This window comes from Montipora foliosa, chromosome 8, assembly GCF_036669935.1.
Source record: "Montipora foliosa isolate CH-2021 chromosome 8, ASM3666993v2, whole genome shotgun sequence".
Lineage (NCBI taxonomy): Eukaryota > Metazoa > Cnidaria > Anthozoa > Scleractinia > Acroporidae > Montipora > Montipora foliosa.
In genome coordinates, this window is record NC_090876.1 from 49,168,098 (window position 1) to 49,189,395 (window position 21,298).

At 39.1% G+C, this 21,298-nt stretch overlaps 3 protein-coding genes across 5 annotated transcripts in view; 1 reads left to right on the forward strand and 2 right to left on the reverse strand.

Annotated features, from left to right (window-relative positions):
• Nucleotides 1-4,639, reverse strand: LOC138012653 (uncharacterized). Of its 2 annotated transcripts, XM_068859479.1 has the most exons (6): nt 4,513-4,626; nt 4,248-4,355; nt 3,613-4,019; nt 2,183-2,283; nt 1,014-1,115; nt 1-119 (listed from the first exon to the last, which is right to left on the reverse strand). In XM_068859479.1, exons 3-6 carry the CDS (start codon nt 3,975-3,977, stop codon nt 31-33), a joined length of 657 nt encoding a protein of 218 aa, XP_068715580.1. In that variant the 5' UTR covers nt 3,978-4,019; nt 4,248-4,355; nt 4,513-4,626; the 3' UTR covers nt 1-30. The 2 variants fall into 2 exon arrangements, with proteins under 2 accessions (XP_068715580.1, XP_068715579.1); XM_068859478.1 differs by lacking the exon at nt 4,248-4,355 and having other exon boundaries at nt 4,513-4,639.
• A 1,305-nt stretch (nt 4,640-5,944) lies between these two features.
• LOC138012403 (enhancer of polycomb homolog 1-like) lies at nt 5,945-21,036 on the forward strand. The gene is made up of 14 exons (XM_068859148.1): nt 5,945-6,348; nt 7,430-7,589; nt 10,130-10,212; nt 10,331-10,495; nt 10,758-10,874; nt 11,083-11,231; nt 12,199-12,376; nt 12,499-12,542; nt 12,862-12,973; nt 13,615-13,704; nt 13,820-13,968; nt 15,288-15,431; nt 17,589-18,062; nt 19,613-21,036. The coding sequence occupies exons 1-14, from the start codon at nt 6,196-6,198 to the stop codon at nt 19,701-19,703; spliced, it is 2,109 nt and encodes a 702-aa protein (XP_068715249.1). The 5' UTR covers nt 5,945-6,195; the 3' UTR covers nt 19,704-21,036.
• The window catches only part of LOC138012402 (vacuolar protein sorting-associated protein 41 homolog), a 40,097-nt gene continuing 39,408 nt past the window's right edge, over nt 20,610-21,298 (reverse strand). For both annotated transcript variants that reach the window (XM_068859147.1, XM_068859146.1), the window contains one exon: nt 20,610-21,298. This exon is cut by the window's right edge and continues 786 nt beyond it. The gene's annotated coding sequence lies outside the window, so the exon portion shown is untranslated.

Here is a 21,298-nt window from a genome sequence, read left to right on the forward strand (position 1 = left end):
TACACAGAGTTTTTTTTATTAATTCTCATTTCAAACATGCTGAATTTGATAGTTCTTCAGAACAGCCATCTTGGCAGGTGTAAGACAAGCATGAACAATGACAAAACCACAGAACAGCACTGAAAAGAAACAAAAAATAGCACATGTAGATAATGCAAAAACAAAACAGCATTATGTAATGTATTACAGTTACAAATGAATGCCTGGTAAATGACTAATGCCAATATTCCTGACTTGTCTTCAGTTTTTGCTTATTCCTACCATTATAATGATTGTAATTACCTAGATAATGAAAATCCCCTGGAAGATTATTATTTCAGTATGGCTTTAGAATTAAAGTTTAAAGTGTAGAGTTCTGTGATAAGATGAAGTGAAGACAAGAAATAAATTCAATGCATGACTTCAATATCAAATTAATAAAATTCAAAGAAGTTAGTAGTTCAAAATAACATTTAAGGAATTACTTGATGAGTGATGTTAAGACAGGCTTTTTGGAACAACCCTGTTAGGATTAGTCCACCTGAATGGCATTGACAGGAATAGCAAACAAACATTTAAAGGGCATCAGACCCCCCCCCCCCCCTTCCCTTCTTCATAAGATAAATCATCTGGTATTAGACAGAGTAAAATCTATGAAGTCTCACTCCTAAGAGTCATTGCCTCAAGGGGGGGCCACAGAACAAAAAAACATGTTGAATGGCTGCTCTCTTGTGCATGGATAAACACTTTAAAAGTGGTGTCTCGTCAACTTGTTGCAAGGTGATTTGCACCTTAGGGACTGGTCATAAAAAACCAGAGGGGGTGGGCTGGAAAAATAGAATCTGAGACTTCAAGAGATGAGTTAAGTGGCCTGTGAAACATTTCTGTGAATACTTGCATGGTTTGAAATCATTTTAAATCTTCTGGTTTTTAGCATAGAGCAAACAAGGAAGGTTATAACCAAGACATCAATCTCATCAGCAATAAGGCATTCTTCATGACTACTGCAATCTTGCTCAATTTTGTAGACTTACCAATAAAATATATGAATGGTACTGCACCAGGAAAGAGGCCGTAAAACAGCAACTCAAAGACAATGAGTGCTGTTAACTGTTCCGAGAAAGGAAGTTTTCGACCTAAAAGATTAATAAGCAAAAAAAGGAAGAAATCCATTCTATAAGTATCCAGCTGACCTTTTGTTTTATGGAAAAGGACATTGAAATTCACTTCGACAATGACAACAGTTGGTTACTCTTCCTCAACCCGTCGACAACTTATTCAACCCCTTTTAAATTCATAGCAAAGAACAAACCAAGAAGCTCCCCCAAAAACCCAGGCAAATGATTGAGAAAATGAATGTTGGTATATGTAATCGCATGGGTTCGAGGGCAATTAGGGATTAATTTCACACATTATTTTCAAAGTTTTCACAACATTGCCCGTGTCGCGAAGCAACGAGGGCAATTAGGAAAACTTTGAAAATACAAGTGAAATATCCATAATTAATTGCACGAGGGCACATTGTGATTACATGTTTATCACATAAAGGTCAAAATTATTAAAGGAAGCCCGTACAGTGCCCTGACAAATGAAAACCAACACGCTCCCATTCGTTTTGAAATTACAATTAAAAGGCTATATCCCTTGCCTGGCATGGCTTGCCTGGCTTGCAGACAGTCTGACTGCAGACAATTCTATCTCACAGTTATTGAAAAATAACCATTTTAAAATGGGTCCTTAGACTTAAATACTGCTTAGCAGTGATACTTGTAGACACTGTCTGCAGTACGTGGTCTGCAGTTGCTGTGGTTGTCATACACCTCCCGGAATGCTAACTGGAATGCTTTAACTTTTTCAAATAAGATATAGTGCATAACCCTAATCACTAAATTGAAAGCTTAAGCCTAATTCCTGAAATATGGGCAGTGTCCCTAACCTTACATGAAAGCTAACCACTCAGTAGCCCAAATCACTAAGAGGAGCATTTGACCCTAATCACTAAAATTTGTTGGTCTTTGATAGCACCAGTTTAAAAAAAATTAACCTAGTTAAAAAAATTACCTAGTTAAAAAAAATTTGCCTGGTTAAAAATAAAATTCACTGAAACGAAAAATTATGTGCAACATAATTATGTATTGTGCAGGTTAAGGTAATAATTCAAGCCTATTGATGAAAGTTGTTTCATTAATTTTGAAAAGCTTACCAAGCACCTCTGGGGAACAGCCACTGAGGTTTAATAGGTAAACAAAAAGAGCAGCGATACTTGACCAAAGAACGCAAAACCTAAATTCATCAGAATCAATCCTTTGAAGACAGAGGGTGGACAAAGAGAAATAAGCCACGGTCAGTTTAACTTGAAGTTTATATCCATATTCATTTGAAACTGTTACAATGAAAAAACACTTAAATTCACTAGGCAAGAGCAAATCAGCAAATAAACCTCTCTTGAAATGATATTGACTGTAAGGGCCAGCAGTCCGTGCACGGCATCACTCCATGCAGCACGCAGAACAGAAGAAGTTGTAATGTGGCATTTTTAATTGTTCCATTTTATTTCCATTGATTGGTTTTTTTTCCACGCAATTTTCCTGGTAATTACAGGCAAACATCAAGGAAAATTGGAAATGCTACAGGACCACTTCCAGCAAGTACATGTGAAGCCCCTTTGCCCTGTACAGTACATTAAGGTGCATTCGATTGACAATATTCCAGAATAGGAATAGGTATGTCTAGTGTTTTGAAGTAACAAGGATAAATAATGATATGTTTAAAATAGCATTTAAGCAGGTGTTTGACAATTTTTATGTGAATCTCCGTAAAAACAAAGAAGTTTTAACTTCTATTCCATGCAATCCTATTCTGGAATAATAATTATTATAGTCAACAGGGCTGAAGCCAGAAAATATTATGACTGAGGCAATGTCCTTGGTTAAATTCTCTTTGCAGGTATTTTAGGAGTTTATGATGTGTACATCTTAAAGACAACACTGGAATCATGCTTTATTTTAAAGAATCACGAAAAAAATGACTGGGGCAAGTGCATCGGTTTGCCTCATACTCAGGCTACGGCCCAGGCCTCAGTTGTTCAAACGATGGATAGCGTTATCCGCCAGATAAATCACTATCCACTGGATAACTCAATTAGTTTTGCTAGAGTTTATCCGCTGGATAGTGATTTATCTTGTGGATAGTGCTATCCATTGTTTGAACAACTGGAGCCAGCTCAATAGAACTTTTTACCGACACAGCAGCCAATTTGATTTCTATTGTTTCAAATAGCTATTATGGGATGCCCAGGGGGCTAATATACATTAATTTGCCCCCTGAGCATCCCATAATGTTTTTGAAACAATAGAAATTAAAATAACTGCCGTATCTGCAAAAAGGTCTATTGAACGCACCCTAAAATGGCAGTTCATAAATTTCGGTCAACTTTTTTTTAAATGGAAGTTCTTTGAGAGGAGAGTCTCATTCAATCACTACTTTGCCACTCCCTATTTGTCCGTTTGCATATCTTTCTTGAGTGGACACATAACAAGGGGGAATTAAATTAAAACTCACAGTGGGTAGGTTTAGAGGGGGGTATGATAAGTGATATTCAAAAACGACAAATTTTGTATTAATGATACTCACACAACCAGGGCTATTATAACAAAAGCCAACATTATCCAGGCATAGTTGATGTGGTAGTAACTCAGGTTGTATGTGAAATTGTCTGCTGAAACACTCCAACGCCACTTTAAACATGTGCTGAAAAAACTTTTCCAAGGGCGAATAATCATTGGAGATAAATGGTGAAAGCCAATGATTGATTCTTCAAGGAATTCCTTCTCCTTATATGGTGGGGGATCTTCAAATGCCAGGCCTATGTTACCACAGTCTTTAACATTGAATAAGTCAACAGCAGTTTGTTTTTTAGAATCATCAAGAGATTGTTCCTGACATGTTTTGTATGATGGTGGAGGCCCACAAGGAAAATGCATCAGGTCTTCTGACATTACGCGTTGCAGGAGAGTTCTGGTGAAGTTCAGCTGTCCATTCTAAATGACCAAAATACTGTTGCTAACTTTTGAGACTCTTATCTTGATATTCACAAAGAAGTTAGCATACATTTAGATATTTTTTTTGTAAAACCGAACAGTCAACAGGTAGCTACATGTAAGTCAACCTTAGGCTTAAGCACATAAGATGAATTATCTCTGCGTTTGTATTCACCGTACCCACAAGACCAAACAGTACGTACAGTGTAATAAATTTATTAAGCTTACCTTTTAAAAACAAATTAAAGTCAAGTACTTTTTAAATCATTGTAGCTCCTTTCAGTCTTATCCACTGAAATACATGTCGATAATTCGTCTACCTTTTGCTTGCGAATTCTTTAAAGATAAGGAGTAAAATATACGAGAAAATAACGAGTGCATGTGTTGTATGTGAAAAGTTCGAAAAGTGGTGTAATTTGTGTCGTACCTGAATCCTTTTGATTTATATCTTTCATTGTTTATCCATGCCACTAACAACAAAAATTGTACTTACTTCTTCTTACTGTATCTTTATGATGGAGGCCAAATCAGGCTAAAATACTCCCTTTCTTTCCCAAAATCAACGATCGTGTTTGTTGCCGTTTTTTGTGTTTTTTTTGTTTTTCGCCCTTTACCTACCCATAACACCTTTCACTGCGTGAAGAGTCTGGAACTAGTCTCTTGTCACGCAACACATCACAGAACACTTTTTCTTCAGTATAAATATGTTAATCAGAGTCGTTGATGAATCTATTTACAATTTGTATCACTAAACAATCACATCCGCAGCATGGCCATGAGTCATAACGGTCCAACTCTGTCATCAGACATTCATTTGTGTCTTCTTTTAAAAAGGTAGAGTTTGATTTGTTCCCGAGAAGCGCGCAGTAAAAAGAGAGCAAGGCAAGGAAAAGCAGGCCATATTGGTGGCGGCTTATTCTCATCTACGACACCTTTTTCTTTTCATTTCAATCCACGAAAATACAAGGCCCGATCCATTAAACCATAAATTATCAGCTGGCATAAAAAAATCTAAAATAGTAAAAGAAAAACTGACGATTTTACTTTGCGCAACATAGGCGATAATCCATGACCCTAACCCGGCCATAATCACCACATGGCCCAAAGGGCTGAAATTTCCTGGCGTTGCAAGTATAACTCAAAGGTAAACTTAGTCGAGTTTTGAACAAAAAGTACCTTTTGCTAGATCAGAAGACTCTAATTAACAAGCAATTTTGTAAGCGAATGTTGCCTGTGCGCTGTGCTATGTTTTCATCCTTAGTGAAAACCAGTCTGGATCAGCAAGCTCAAATTGTCCTTGTCTTTCAAAGGAAGGGACACCCCGAGGGGCCACAAACACCTAACGGTCATTGGATATTGGACAATGACAGATTTGGCTTCTTTTATACTTAGCCTAATAATGAATTTTGGATCCGTCAAACCATACTTCTTGTCTATTCCTTGTAAAAGTTGTATTTAGCTGTCTATTTGGTACTCTCCCATGAAGATTTCTCCAGTTAGTTGTTTGTGGCATAATGTGCGAAATGCCGTAAGGGTTCAGAGGTCCTGGGACTTATCGCGTTCTTGTGAAATGAAAAATAGGAAGCAAGTGTCCTTACAAATAATTCATTTGTAGAAATTGGGAGCAATTTGATTCTAAATTTATGCAATAAATAGTATGTGATAACCGTAGGGAAAAGAACTTTCCTGATGAAGTTTTCACGCTTTGTCAGATAGGTTTCTTTCTGGTATATGATATCTGTACAATTTAAAAAGACCGCCGCATATTTGCAAAGATGATCAATTCAGATTCTTTAAAGCGTTTTTAAATCTTTCGCATGGCACCATTTGAAACATTGAATGTTATTTTTTCCTAGGAAGAATTAGGGAATACCCTTGTCACGCCCAATCGGCTTTCAAATAGTATGCGCGCGCACTGTCCAGCGCGTTGCATTTTGGGACATATTTCTCCTATGAGGATTTTTACCGCCATGATGGATCCTAGAAAATGGGATCCAAAGAAGAAAATTCGTCCAAGTTTGTCTTGAACGAAGACCTGACACACCAAAAAGCTCAAAATGCTCTAATACGATTTTCCTAGTGTTTGTTTTAAAATTTTCCCGAACCTGCACGCTTTGTGCAGCGTTTCAAATTTTTGAATTTGAGCGCCGCTTTGGAAACTCAACAGCGCGTCAAGATGAGTAAATTGTCGTTCAGAGCTCGGCAGCTCGATTCCAACAAGGCTCTTCCAGTCTATCGGGCCGAGGAACTACCCGATTTGACGGAATTTAGCACCATAAACCGTGCTGTGCCTCAAATGCCCTCTGGAATGGAGAAAGAAGAAGAAACAGTGAGTAAAAATAAGTTGTCAACTCGTAGTATTATGCTCATTTCTTACAGAAGTGAAGACATGAGTGCGTATGAATCAAAACTTACAGTCGCATTATAAGCGGACAATTACTTTGCAAATCGATAACTTTTCAGCTACATCTTTGGACGATTGATCAAGTTTTATCGCTTTGCGAAATGTACTTTTATTTTGTTCACGTGATGTCTGTGCGTAAACCCGCCATTTTTGAACGCGACGGTGTCATCGAGAATCCCAGTAAACGCGGAAGTTAGAAGCAATTAAGAAAGGGCAGAACTTTTACGAATTTTGTCCCAAGTTTCGGTTGGAGTAAGATATTTTTCTGGTTTTTAGTTTTGATCGATTTTCTCTGGTGAGTTAATGAAATAAATGTGTTGTCCATTTCCTTGCCCAAAACATAATAAGAGATGGGTGGGTGGGGAACGTTGTCATTTGCCAAATAATTATTTTTTGTCCATTGCCATTCTGAATAAAATTTTTATGGAAATTTTGTTAATGGCATAATGGAATTTGATTTAAGAGAAATAATGTTTTAAAGTATATTTTCGTTTCTATATTTTGGTAACTTAAAAAAAAATTGAAAACAGCTCATACCCTTTGGTGGAAATCCTTGTTGACCAGTGTATATTATTATTTGATTATTCTTCTTTTCAATGTAGTTTTGATGTTATTTTTTTAAGTTTATTTTTGGGGGTTCATAGCATGTAAAAACTAAGATTAAAGTTTAGCCAACATGTGACAAAAAAAAGCCGTCAAGTTTATTGACACTAAATTGTCATAGTAAGCACCCAAAAAAGAAGAAAAAAACATTTCAGTTTTGGGAAGAGCTGTTGCCTGTGAATTTTAAAGTAGTGGTGAAAGTATTTTTCCCAAAAAATTCTGCATAGAAATAAATTTTATGCCTCAGTTTCACTTGCATTCTATATCTCCTTTTAAAAACATTGCATTTTGTAGATTTTCTTTGTAGCGGTTGATGGACTAATAGAAAGGTCTCCACACTAAACTTGGTCACTGAGATTCAAGTCAAATACTGATTATTTTGTAATTTGCATTCTGTGTCCAGGAACATCATCTCCAGCGAGCAATTTCAGCACAGCAGGTTTATGGTGACACTCAACAGCTTGTAATTCCAACTCCAGACACTGAAGAAGTGAGGGACAGAGGGATTGAAACACTTTACTATGACGTCTTCAAACAGCCAAAGCAGTACATTCATGTTCAAGGTACAGGGTGTTGTGTGTTGGCAGAATTCCAGCTTGGGTTTAGAGACAGAATCAAGTTGGGGTTGGGGTCATTCTCCATGTGGCTGAGTACATTTTGTGAAATCTACTTGTATCAGTTATTTCATTTGGTCAGGCCTCCATCTTCCATAAGTTTGACTACAGGATCCTTCTCTTTCATGTATCTGGAACACCGAATAATCAGAGTGATGTAAGGGGCCTTACAGTACATCCCGACTCAATATCACCTCTCTATAGAGGCCATGTTAGTATCCCAAATCAAAGAAATGGGGGCTATATCGGTGTCTCAACCTTTCCCCTTCAAAGAGCGACACTTTCAGGTTTTACTCCGTGTAACCAAAGATGATTTTACTTGTCATTGGGTTGGAAGTGTCAACAACTTTATGTCCACTCAAAACTTTGTCTTCTGAAACCATTTTGCTCTTAACAGTCACACTTGTAGATCTTACTTTGTCCAATGCTGGGTGATTTTAGTTGTCAATGGGAACTAGTTCGGAGGTGAAAGATCAATCTTTTCCTCTTGCAGTCATTTTCTATTCAAGTGTTTGTTTTGTTTTGTTTGAAAAATGACCACTTATCAAATCACTAAATAGTTTCTATAGAATCTAAGGGGATGTGGCAGGTACTGTTGCCATAGTAACAGTATGAAGCTGTAGTCTTGTTTATACTGCAGACCATCACCTTGGTAGAAAAGTCAATAGGATCTTTTGGAACATTTTCCCTGATGGACTTAAAATAATCAAATTCAGTTGTTCCCCCTTTTTCACTTTGTTAAACATTCACTGAATTTTTTTTTTTGGGGGGGGGGGGGGCGTGTGGTCTGGGGCTTATTTCAAAAGTTCCAAAGGAAAGTTGATCTTTAAACATGTTTTCAAGGTAACAAAAAGCAAACCGGCTGTGAAGTTTGACGACTCAAATCCACTCCGTTATTGAGCCACAGAGGGAATTGTGACACCCAAAAATGACCCATAGTGTTTCAGGACTTTCAAGAAACAGGCCCCTGGCTGCTTGCAAAATTGTTTTGTTTCTGTCCACTACCAGTGTAAGCACAAGCAAAAGAAACATACACACTGGTGTCAATTTGTTGTTGAGCATGACAAAGGTCTTTACATGCTGCAGAGATGTATCCAGAGTGCGTCATTGTGTCCTGGGACACACTCGTTTTTCTTTTGGACACACAGAATATAGAATCAAGGGTCCAATTGGACGCAAAAAAAATCAAATGTTTATGCAAATTCCATACACCAGGTAAAACATACGCATGGCATATTTCAAAACGAAATTGAACACTCCCAATTCTCACTATGAAGAAATGATTGAGTTCCTTAAACTTCAAGGTAAGCTGTTATTTTCGGATTGTAGTCGAATGGTTTCATATTGTCTACTATTATGTCCAGCTGGAGGACGTTTGTTTTAATTCCCATGTGTTGTGTGACATTATCTAAGCTGTTTTTTTTAGGCGAGACAATTGGCGACACTTTTGATGTGCCAATGATAATTTAATATTTCAGTCGAAGTTCAGTTTGTTGCATGCTTTTCAAGCGAATTTCAAGCATTGGTTTGTTTATTGTGAGCGAAATGACAGAGAATCCAGCGGCGAAGAATGTTAAATTTTTGTTTTGTACAACCCTGTTGATATTAATTCCAGGGGCACACGTGTCATCATCTCGATTCTTGTTTTGCATGTAACTTTTCTGTTTAGCAAATTATGCCTCTTTTTTCAGAGTTAGTTTTAAAAATAATATGTTTAATGTGAAACTTGAATGTATTCAATTGCTCGATCATTAACATTGGTCATGGCGAAGTCACAGGCCTACAATGAACTGTGTGTTGCTTATATTTTGTTTACTCTTTTGTTCCCAAATTACACCTTGTGTTGTTAAAATAAATGGTGCTCTTTTACGGAAAATTGAGATCCAGTTCTGTTTTTTTTTTTTGCTGTGGAGATCTAGATCGTTTATCAACTGGAGGCAACAGTTCCTACAGTGTACAGATTCCTTGAGATGTTTTCAGATGTGATTGATGGAGCTTTGTCAGCCCATGCATTTTGCTCGATGAATCAATGGGCACAACAGTTTCAAAGAAATTGATCATTTTATTTTAAGGACGTATTCGAGGGGAGGGATAAGACTTTATTTCTGTGCAATTTAGAAATCTGAAAGGGTACTGCAGCAGTAATTACTGCAAGAGGCAATATTAATTAGCTGGACCCCCAAAATGTTGCAATGGACCCCGAAATTTTTCGAGAAGGGGTCCAGAAGACCCCCAAATTTAAAACCTGGATACATCTCTGATGCTCAAAAGTCATTAAATCTTCATGATGGTCCTCATGTTTTTGCTTGTGCTACATATGAAAACCAGTCTTAACTAGTATTGAGGCTTAACGTCAAGAGAGAGGAGTGGCTAAATGATTGCTATGATCATAGGAAACTCTATAGATGGTACCAACAATGAGTATAAGTGAGAGTTAAGTTGGTATGGGATGTATGAATAACTAATAGTATGACTCTTTTCATTTCAAGCTTTCAACTTTGAGGAGGAATTGCCAGAATATGATATGGACTCCGAGGATGAAGACTGGCTAAAGAATTTTAATAAAAAGAAGGTGAGGTTGGCGACTGAATGTAGTTTGCATTTGGATAATGCTACATTGTAAACAACATAATGTTTAATCTTTCAGAGATGCTGAAATAATAAGATAAAAATTTTGTCCTTTATTTCAGGAAATCTTGACTCCCTTCAAATTTGAACAGCTTCTTGATCAGCTGGAGAAAAATTCAGGAAACCAGGCTGTGTCTTTCAATGAAGCCAAGTCTTTAATGAAAGAATTAAGTGTAGACATTATCAAACCCATGTATGAGTATTGGCTGAACAAAAGAAGAAAGCTGGTAAGACAATAACTTATGGAACAACATTAATTAACAAAGAAGGGTTAAGTGTGTAATGTTCATTAGTCAAATAATATGAAATCTTAGCTTGTCTTGATATAGAGAAGTTGTTTAAAGTTGGAAGTGATTAAATCAATTTTTAATTAAAACAGGAAATTGTCAACTCATTCTATTGACCAAATTTGGAACCAATTTAGGTTTCAAAGTACATGACTTTGTAGAGTTTTTTGGATTTGATAAGTAACTCTTGTGTTTCTTTTAGAAGGATCTAGTGATTTCACTGATCCCCCAGCTGAAAGGGGAGAAGCGGGATGGTTCATCTTCAAGTGATCCCTATGTTGCATTCAGAAGAAGAACTGAAAAGATGCAAACAAGAAAGGTACAGATCATACACGATTTTGATGGTGCTCCTTCTTTGAGATGACTGAGAGCTTAGTACGTGTTTATGCAAAGTGTTTGAAGGCAGGTTATCTGCCTTGTTTGACCCTTCATCCTTCTATAAAAATCTTCAGATCAAACTCTGCCTTATCTAATAAATTATATTAACCTGAGAGACCAGTGCTAAGGTTGAACTGTTTCATCTTTAGAATCGCAAGAATGACGAGGCTTCATATGAGAAGATGCTTAAACTGAGAAGAGACTTGAACAGAGCCTGCACAATTCTCGACATGGTGAAAAGAAGAGAGCAGTCAAAAAAGGAGCAACTTCAACTAACTGTTGATATTTTTGAAAAAAGGCAAGCTCAAACATTTTCCTGCTTTTTGTATGTGTGTGCATGTTTCCTGATTTTTCCTACCTTTCATTGTACATTGTACATGGAAGGAGAATACTGGTATTCTGTAATGCAAACTATTTTTTGCTTGCTTTGCGTGCAGAAATTTCAGTTAGGGTCATTTTTCACATTGTTGAAACCTACACGTACATGTAGCTGCAGATTGCTCTTTTTCTAACTGCCTTGAGACATCAGTGCCAAGACAGGCACACTTTGTAGGAGGAAATAAGCCTTACTCTTTGTTAGAGTGTTATTGGGATGCACCTTACGTAAGGAAAGGACAAAGGTGGTCATGGACACTGTTGGGCAAGAGGCTTCTTGACATTTTTGAGAGGTTGATAAGTGGTTTATTAAAGTGCTACTATGATCAAAAAATCACTTCCTTTTTTTCTTCAGATTTTGAAAGTGTGATTGCTTAACACTTGACTGGCAAAATTTTGAGCTTTTATTTTTATCCAAAGCCTGTTTAAATTGAGTGTAAGGTTTGGATTTCATGGTCCACCATTACTCATGTTCAAAACTGACCGGTTGGTCCTCAGAGGGTTGGATCTAGGGAAAAGTGATGTCATTGTCTCACTTTATGTTTGCAAAACATGAATTTAAAAGTCTGAGAGCCCAGAACTCCCTCCTGCTGCCTGTTAATTCAGCCGCTTACACACGCATTTCGTTCTCAAACTATTGAGTTTTTGACCTCATTTTCTCCTTGATCCCGCCCTCTCAAGACTTCAAAGTTAGTAATGGCAGACCATTAAATAGGAAAATTCCAGTTAAAATAAACAGGAATCTCTTTGAAGTCAAGGATCAAAACTTCGGTCTCTTACTGTTTAGTTAACATAGCTTTGAAATCTAAAGAAAAGTGAAAATTGATTTTTTGGTTATTGTAGCACTTTAAGTACTTGCACATTTATACTGTCATCAATCAACATTGTAGGTATGCTGCAGGAGATTATGCTGGTCAAATCCTTCAGCAGTGTTTGGATATGATCAGATATCAGCCGCCAGCCACTAACCTCACAGTGCCCACATCTGCTGCCTATGGTGAAAATGTCACACCAGGTGCAGTCACAGGAGAGGATAGAGAACAGGAACTTTGGAGAAGACAAGTACATGTAAGTTGTATTATTATTATTATTATTATTATTATTATTATTATTATTATTATTATTATTAATGAACATAATTGAACTTTGAGTGGGAATGATTATGATCATTGTCTGCGCTCTTTCAACAGGAAAGGCCACGATTAGGAAAGAATGATTTTATTAATGAATTAAGGTAAGTGTAGAAAAAATTTTTGATGTTTAACGCCAAAAATGCCCACCCCTACCCCATGGATTTCGATACGGAATATATGCACAAGGCAATGCTTGACATTTTTTGGTCAGAAAATTGGTGAAGTTGATCTTTCATTTGACATGTACAAAATTACAATTTAAATTGCAAACTGTTTATGTCTAGTTTATGGCAAAGAAAACTTTAAATCTCTCAAAGTGAATATTATTTTTGCCTTTTGGGATAGTACAGTTTTTAACAACAGTGTTGACCTTTTGAACTTAGTGGTTGCACTAAAAACGATGGTGTGGTTTTGTTTTAGCATCAAGAGACCTAAGCTGCATCACCATGCTAAAGTACCACTTGTGGCGCCAGGCGGGGATCAAGTGGTGTTTAGTGATGAAGAGGAACTCATTCATGTGTCGCCACCTCCAGTAAGAAAACATAATACCTAGAATGCCTAGAATTTTCATAACGAGGCTAATTATTGTAATTTAGGCAAGTTTAATCTAAAGCCAGTGCAGCATGTGGCCTTTTCGTGCCAAATAGGCATGCCGTTATTTTGGGGGCCAGAATCCAGCAAGGGTTGCTTATTTGTGGCCGTGAAATCTTTTCGGGCCATTTTTGTGCATTGTGGATTCAATTAGGCCCTCCCTTCCCTTACTGAGGCTACTTGGTTGTGGAGGTACTGTAAGTACCTGGCCGGGTAAGTGTGTTTTCCACCAGACCAGCATCCAGTGAGGTGGTGGTGGTTAGTGGCTGCTTGGGGTTGCTTCACGCCTGCAGGTTGCTAGGGATGCCACCCTGCGGTAGCTGAATCACAACAAATCCCCTTCTGGCTTCCTTTTAAGGCACCACTTCCCAAGCAAATCAGGAATAACTGCAGAATACCATGCCACTATTGTGTTCTTGTAGCGACATTCTTTGAAGAACGAGGTGTATAAGAATCCACACCATTCAGACATAAGTGGCTGGGTATTTTGCAGTTTGACCCATAATCGTTAGTGACGGTCACGGTTGCATAATGATAGATATAATGATAATGATACCATTGACAACATGTGCAATTTTAAAGGTTGATATTCCATCGGAACCGGAAGATGACGATGAAGATCCAGACGGTAGATTTGCATTCAAAAGAAAACTTGGTGTCAAGTACTTATTGGTTAGTAAGCTCAAACTTCGTTAAAAAAAAACCTTTTCTGAAAAGTGTCAAATTTGAATGATATTTTTTTCTTGTTCTTATCATTTTAAAATTGAATCTTTTTGTCTATCCTTAGCCTCGATTCGACTCGCCCCAACCCCTGCCTTGGGTAGACCCAGCCGAGGGGGGTCTCGGCGATAAGAGGTTTCGCTTCAGTTGTACTTCCATATCGACCCCGCAGAGAGTTATGGGATTCGTGCGGAGAAGAGTTGGCAGAGGAGGAAGGTAAAAATCGGCACATTAAAGTTTAGCTTGTTCATCAGATCTAACACTGTCCAGTTAGCCAATATCAAAAATACTCTTTGTTTGTCCGTCCAAAATTTTGTATAAGCATTGTTTTTATTTTCTCGTGCGACTTATAATACTTCGGACTCTTAATGAAGAGCATTTCGTAGACTAAGGACGCGATCTTTTGGGACTATTACGGAACAGGAATACACCGAATAGACGGTAATCGTGTACTTTTGGAACCAATTCAGCGGATGCGTTCTTTTGAGAATTGGTTTTCCGTGTATTCTGTTATTCGTAAACCAGACTAAGAATAGCGTCCCTAAAGAATGCGCCCTAAGCAATCAAATTTGCCCTGGCTCTTTCTTGAGACCTTAAATTGCTTTTCTTTCAAAATATCTTTCCTACCGTGAGCTTCCAAAAAATATCGGCAAAGTGCCGAATTTTTGTGTTCAGCAATGCGTTGGTGAATGTATCGGCGGGCAGTCTGCATCGCACACATCGCATTTAAAATAATATACAACACATTGCATTGATTTCTTTGGGTTTAAGATCTTGCCCCAATTTTTTGCCCGCGAAAACCGGTTATGCTGTAAAACCCATCTTATGGCTAAGATCGCGTAGTTGTTTTCGGACCGCATTGGCAACCACTTGATCTTGGCGTTTCTTACCGCCCTTTTTGTGCGACTTCCGATCCTGCGTGTAATGTTTCTTCTTACAACTGATGACGCATTTCCGTCACCGGTCATTGTACGAACTCGAACGCACGAACGCTTGGAAAATGGTTCCTCGAAAATTGAATTTCACGCGCTTTCTGGTTATTTTCTTTTAAAGACTTGGGAGAGAATACTGTTTCTCCACCAGTTGCTAGAAATAAGGCATTTTCATCCAAATTTTAGCGATATATGGACGATTCAAAATTTGACCGAAAATCGCTTTCATCCCTTGTACTGTTAGTGACCACTAGTGACAAAGCTCACAGTCATTACTGAATGCGGCTTTCGTTTCGCGGAGATATGATTTCAACCGCAGTGTAACACGATCGTTTGTATGTGGTGTGATCACATACGGTGATTCAAATCAACAAGATCAATTCGTACGGGGAATTTAACTGGAAAAACGGTCAAATAGTCTGCTCCCTGTGTCAGACTCGGACAACTAACACCCAAAGCAAATTTCTGCAACCGGCGGGAAAACGAGTGGAAACAAGTTTAACGCTGATTGGACGAACAAAGTTTAGGCAACCAGTAAGAGTAGTGATGCAAAGTCAAACTATTGTCGAAGTGACGTTTGGCACTCAATTTCTTTTTCAATAGAATATACATGGATCGAGCGTATAGTCCTTTGTCTGAAGATCTGGATGAATTAGACACGCGCTTGAACTCCTCGACCTCTTCGTTTTCGTTACCAAATGGATTGTTCCCTTACGATCATCTCACAGGCTGGAAGAAGCCCTTGTTGTAAGTAAAGAGAAACGTTAAGGATTTTGCTTGTTAAGATTTTAGATCACTGTAGTGATGAACGTTACGTTGCATCGTCGAAGGCAAAGTCTGGAAAATTCAGGCTTAAACTCCCATGATCAACATGTAAATTTCAATGAAATGTTGGTCTGACAAGTATTGAGAATGAAGATTATTATCAGTTTCAGAGGTTTTATCTTGATGTAACACCAAATTCTCATGACTACCCAACAAAAAACTCTGTGGCACTAGTTGGGAGAATCAACTTTTCGTTTGTGCGATTCAGAGGGTTACACGGGATTTGAACCCTTGCGATACCGGTACTGCTCTTCCAAACTAGCGATTAGGCCATCTGGGAGCTGGGGCCCGTTTCTCGAAAGTCCCGAAAGTTTACGGGCCATTTTCGGGTGTCACAATTCCCGGAGAGGATTAAGTCGTCAAACTTCACCTTGAAAAAATGTCAAAATATCAGCTTTCCAAAACAAGCGGTTGACAGTTTCACAAATGGCTTTTCGGGCCTGAAAAGTTTTCGGGACTTTGGAGAAACGGGCCCCTGGTCATTTTGTGAATTCGTAATAACTATGTTGAGGGTGTGGATGAAGAGAATATATATGACAGAATTCTTACAGGTTTCGGTTTAGGTTTAGGTTTAGGTTTACCAAGTTTCAGCACTTGGACTCCTTCAATTTGACTACTGTCTGTTTTTGCTGTTGTGTGGTCTCATCGATCAGTAGTCCATTCAGAAGATTACGCCAAGCCGACCACATTGCTGAAGGAAAGGCCAGAGCACAACATCGGGAACTACATGCCCTACTCTTTTCGAGTAGTGTGTGGAATCTTCAACGTCCCACAGATTTTATGAACATTGAAGGGTTGTGAGACGGGGCCAACGGTTTATAGTCCTTATCCGAGAAGACTTGAAAGTCTTAACCATTTGTGGATGTAATTACAAAGGCAGCACTTTCTCCTCAGTTATTTAAAGACCCTGAGTGTTGGTCCGGCCGGAGTCGAACTCACGACCTCCCGCATGGCAGCCCGATGCGCGGTGGCGCAGTATTTAAGTAGGAAAATTAACGTAAGCAAAGTAACATGACTTTTCGACGACTTCATGTCATCATTGTCGAATGAACAAATTAAAAAATAACGGCTAGGCATATTTATTTTTTAATTTGTTCATTCGGCAATGATGACATGAAGTCGTCGAAACGTCATGTTACTTTGCTTACGTTAGTTTTCCTACTTAAATGTTTTTCGAAATCGTATTTTATAAAACATTGTATTTGTACTACGGAAAGGAGCTTGTTGAGATCATCATCTTTCAAGCTTTGCTATAATCGTTACTGCTAATAATATTAGTAACTTTTACAGAAACACTTCATCTCAAGTTCCCCTATATAAAACAAATCGAAGCTGTCTTTAACCAGAAAGCCCGCTCTGTGGCTTGAGGCGCCGTGAACATGATCTCTTCCCTAAATTAACGATTATTCTTGATTGGTAATATTTGCTTTGGATTTACTATTATCATTAAGTTAGGACACTGTTTCCTAGGCCCTGTGGTAGCAGAGAAAATAAGGAAAACTTCCCAGCTGCACTTGTAAATAGCCAACTGGTTTGCCTCCGGCCGGTTGAGATTCTTAACAGTTGTTGTTGTTCTGTTCCGTCGTTTCGTTGTGTTTCATTGGCCCTGAAAAGTCCCTATGGGGAGCGGTCAATTATGTATGTGGGGTTAGTTCGAGTCCTACATGTTTGTCCATACACTTGGGTTGTCTTTAAAAAGATATGCGACCAATAATCCATATCAAGCTTCCAGTCTTCTAAATTAACTATAACAGTAAACTCAGAGCAAATTGCGAATTAACGATAATAGTCAATTGTTTTTTTTTTATATGTGCGCTATATAAATGATGGTTATTATTAATTCGAGGTAGAGAGTGGTTTTGTGATACGCTGGACTGCGAAGTCAACTCTTCCCCAGATCACCGACTGAGTTTGTCTGTCCTATCCCAGTCCGCAACGCTTTTTTACGACTCTCTCCACATGGCACAGCAGACTTTAATTTCTACCGTTAGAACGTGAACTTCCCGTAACGGATGCCTTCAGAATTTTTTTTATTTCCCATATTTTCTAACTATTTCCTAACATTTGTTTATTCCCCAGGCCTCATTTCAGACCGAAATCTCCTCCTTCACAAATTTCTCTTTCCACGCATTCGTCCACTTCACTATCATCAACAGAATCTTCGTCGATCAAACAGAGCTGCGAGCCCAGACCACGCTTACACAGAAGCTTCTCTACGCAACAAAGATCGAAATTCTCACTTAATTCCACACCGACAAATGGAGTTGTGGGACCAAATTTTACACATATGAACATGAGTCGAAGCTCCTTACCCAACGGACCACTGTCAAATCAAGGTGCTTACTCGACAGGGACGCTTGCTAAGAATTCTGCGTACTCTACCGCGCCTATGAAGGACGTATACGCTTTGAACTTTCCGGAAAACTCAAACCTTTCGGCGCACGGGATAGTGCGGGGTAACGCTCCCTTTTCGCCAACGGCTCACAATTCATCGCCGGCAAGTGCCGCGTTGAGGGCAAATGCTGTTAGCGAAAGTTCAGGACCGGAAGAGATGTAAGTTTGTTTTCGCATTTGTAATCCAACGCCCTCTGGTGCTTCCAGCGTGATAATAGAGTGTTTTGTATCTTGTATGCGGGAAACGGCAGGCTGCTGCATAAGTCACGTGATTCCTGTTACAGTAGCCAACAGGTATAAAGTTTCCTCCAGGGTTTTCGTTTTAAGGCCGGAGCCTGGACGTTTTGTCCGGTGGTTTCCCATTCCATGTCCGGTGCTTTGATGCCAATATTTGACGGCTTTGTTGTATTTTTTATTACAATTTTTTTTTTGATTTTTTTAAAAAGAGAATTTGAGTGAACTCCAGCCTTGCCTGGGAAACTGATTCATGGGTTCCAGCAGGAGCGCATGAGTAGGAGCTTGCCTCTCCCATGCAAGCCCTATGAGTCAACCTTTGCTCGTATCTTTCTATTTTTAGAACGCCACGAGTTCTTCGGCTCTTCACACTCTGTTTAGAATGGCCAATCAGAATAAAGTGATTGTGGAACAAAGACAAAAATAGCAAAAACAATGTATACAAATTGATGTAAATTGTTGTAAATGTCAGTCTCCTGCCAAAGGTTTAGTTCTAAAAATAGAAAGATACGCGCAAAGGTTGACTCAAGGATATAATTCATTGGGAGGCTCCTAGTCATGGGCTCCTTGATCCAGAAACATTGGAAACAGCGTTTCTGAGTGTTCTATTTTAGAAATTTCCCGTGGGGCATACACCCAGACCCCTCCAGGTAGCTTGCGCCTTCGGCAATCGGAAGGCGCCGAACATCCGGTATTTTCAGATATATGTCCGCTACTTTGCAAACCTGTGAAAAACCCTGTTCCTCCATTTTTGGCGAGACGCAAATTTCAGTCAAACGTTTGCCATTTGTCGTAAACGCAACGGTAAATATCTTACAACACTCTCCAAAGGCTATCAATCCATGCAGCCCAGCCACGGATTCCCCCGTATGTGCTCGTATCGGAGCACCCGTCAAAACAAGAAAGAGAAGGAAGAATAAGCGCCCCATCCTGCTGAACAAGCCACGCAAGTTACGGTAATACGACACGATAATATGGGAGTTTACGCACGCGACGTTTTTGAACCGCGGACGGTGACCGGAAATGAACATTTCGCATGTCAGGACAATGGTGTCTCCCAGATTTTTAACCTGATCATCTCTAATAGTGGAAAAATACTTATCAATATAAAGGTGATAGTGACAAGACAAGTTAAAAGGGAAAACAGCTCACTTCCGGTTGCCGTCCGCGGCTCAAAAACGTGGCGTTGTTAAACTCCCTAATGATGCCAATCGCGGTTTGTCCAATACAGACTCGTCATGATCGGTAACGAGATTAACGCTACTTGTTGTGCATGTCAAAGAAGCCCTCAAACCATGACTTGAACCAGAACCCTTACAACTGTAGGCGGCATCTTGTGACACAATGTGACATGAACGCGAAGTACCATAAATCTAATTTATGCAACCGAACACAGAGGGCGTGATATTTATCCTTAATTTTACGAGGAAACGTGCGATTACCTATACGTAATCCATTCTTGTCTCTTTTCAAAGGGACGTAGATGTAGTCAGAAGAACAGACGGCATCATAAGCACATTGGACGGGTTAGGAACTTCAATTAATAGCTTGCCCAACGCCACGTGAGATCCCAGGGCTAAATAATTGAATAGAATCTTAAATAGAGCAATTCTTCGAGGCAAGTTGTTGGGTCATTCTGCAACGAAGAGGATGTTGGCACCTCCTGAAGTCAAAAATGATACGAGTCTGTCCGATGGGTAGCCGGTCTTGGTCTCTGTAAAATACTGTAACGGCGTTTCAGAATGGCTCCGTTGGAAGTAGAAGAACAACTGAGTAGTTGTTTTGTGGAGCATTTCGCCCTTGGATCGGAGAAGAGTTTTCCCCATAGACTGGACTAAAATCTCGACTTTTCCTAGGGTACAGCGGGCTTCACATCATGATGCACAGAAATGGATTTTTTGAAATCTGGGACATGTCAATCAAATATCACTTATAAATGCAGACGTTTCTTCTTTCGAAATCTTTCACCCAACGACGTGGATGTAGCTACGAAATTGGCTTGTCTTCCCCTGTAACTGCAGCCATGAAACTCTCCTCTCTGGCGCTGTACAGAAAAGGCTGGGGTGCTTGAACGTTCGGTTGCTTTCTTTTTAAAAACAGTTTTCAAGCTTGTTTACGGAGTTTTCTTTTTTCGAACGCGTTTCGTAGAGTGTATATGTTATTCAACAGTTTGAACTTTTTTTCTAAATGGAGTGGTTGTAGTTACAGAGGGACAGACTACATGTAGCCTCAAACTTAACTCAAGGAAATAATATAGAAACACAAAATTGCAGGAGAAATAACTTCAAGCTCGTTCGAAAATTTAGGAGTAAGAAATCGCCTCAGTGTCTGACTTGGTTGATCAGAAAAAAATGGCTGGCAACACGTTGGGTCTTCAGTGAAGGGCCCTGTCATTAACAGAAAACAAGGGTAGCTTTGCGTTGCCATTAAAGGGGCAGATCACTGTGTAAAGAGGTAAATAAACGGTCAGTGTTCCCGGTTTTTAAGACATTATTTATTGTTCAAAATTATAGGAAGATTATTCGCGCATCGCATCTCTCTCTCTCGTGTTTAGCACGACTGATATTACCATGGGCAGCATTGTTGTCTTTACTGGACGTTGCGTTACCCAAAGTCGCGCACCGCGTATTGTACAGCTGTGAGAATGTCACGCAATATCCGTAAAGGGAACTGCGTTGTCCTTGATTAGCTGCTGAGCTCAATTAAATGGAGGCAGCTCCCTTTGTCCAGCGTACTCGGTACAAAGGCGATGTTTTAATCCAAATATTCTACTTAGATGAAAAAAAGGCCTATATTTTATAACGCAATTGATGTGGAACCAATACACTCTTTGTAAAGTGACTTTCATATTTCCTTCTCGACTTATTTGTGTACAATAAATCGCTGACATGAACACTTCTTTCGAGTTCACTCTTTGTACGAGATTGCACGACAGCCGGATTCTTGACACCTGTTCAACCAAGCGCGGCAGGTGTGTGAGCACAAAACGTTCACAGTTGCATGCATCTATTGCCCTTATGACACGAAATTTGTTAAAAACCTTATTTACAAGATCAGGCTCTTGTGAAGGTGTAATCATAGATGCCCCTTTTACGAGGGCAATATAAAAATAATAGCGACTTTCAGGCTGAGGAACTGGTTTAATTTTTATCACGTGAATG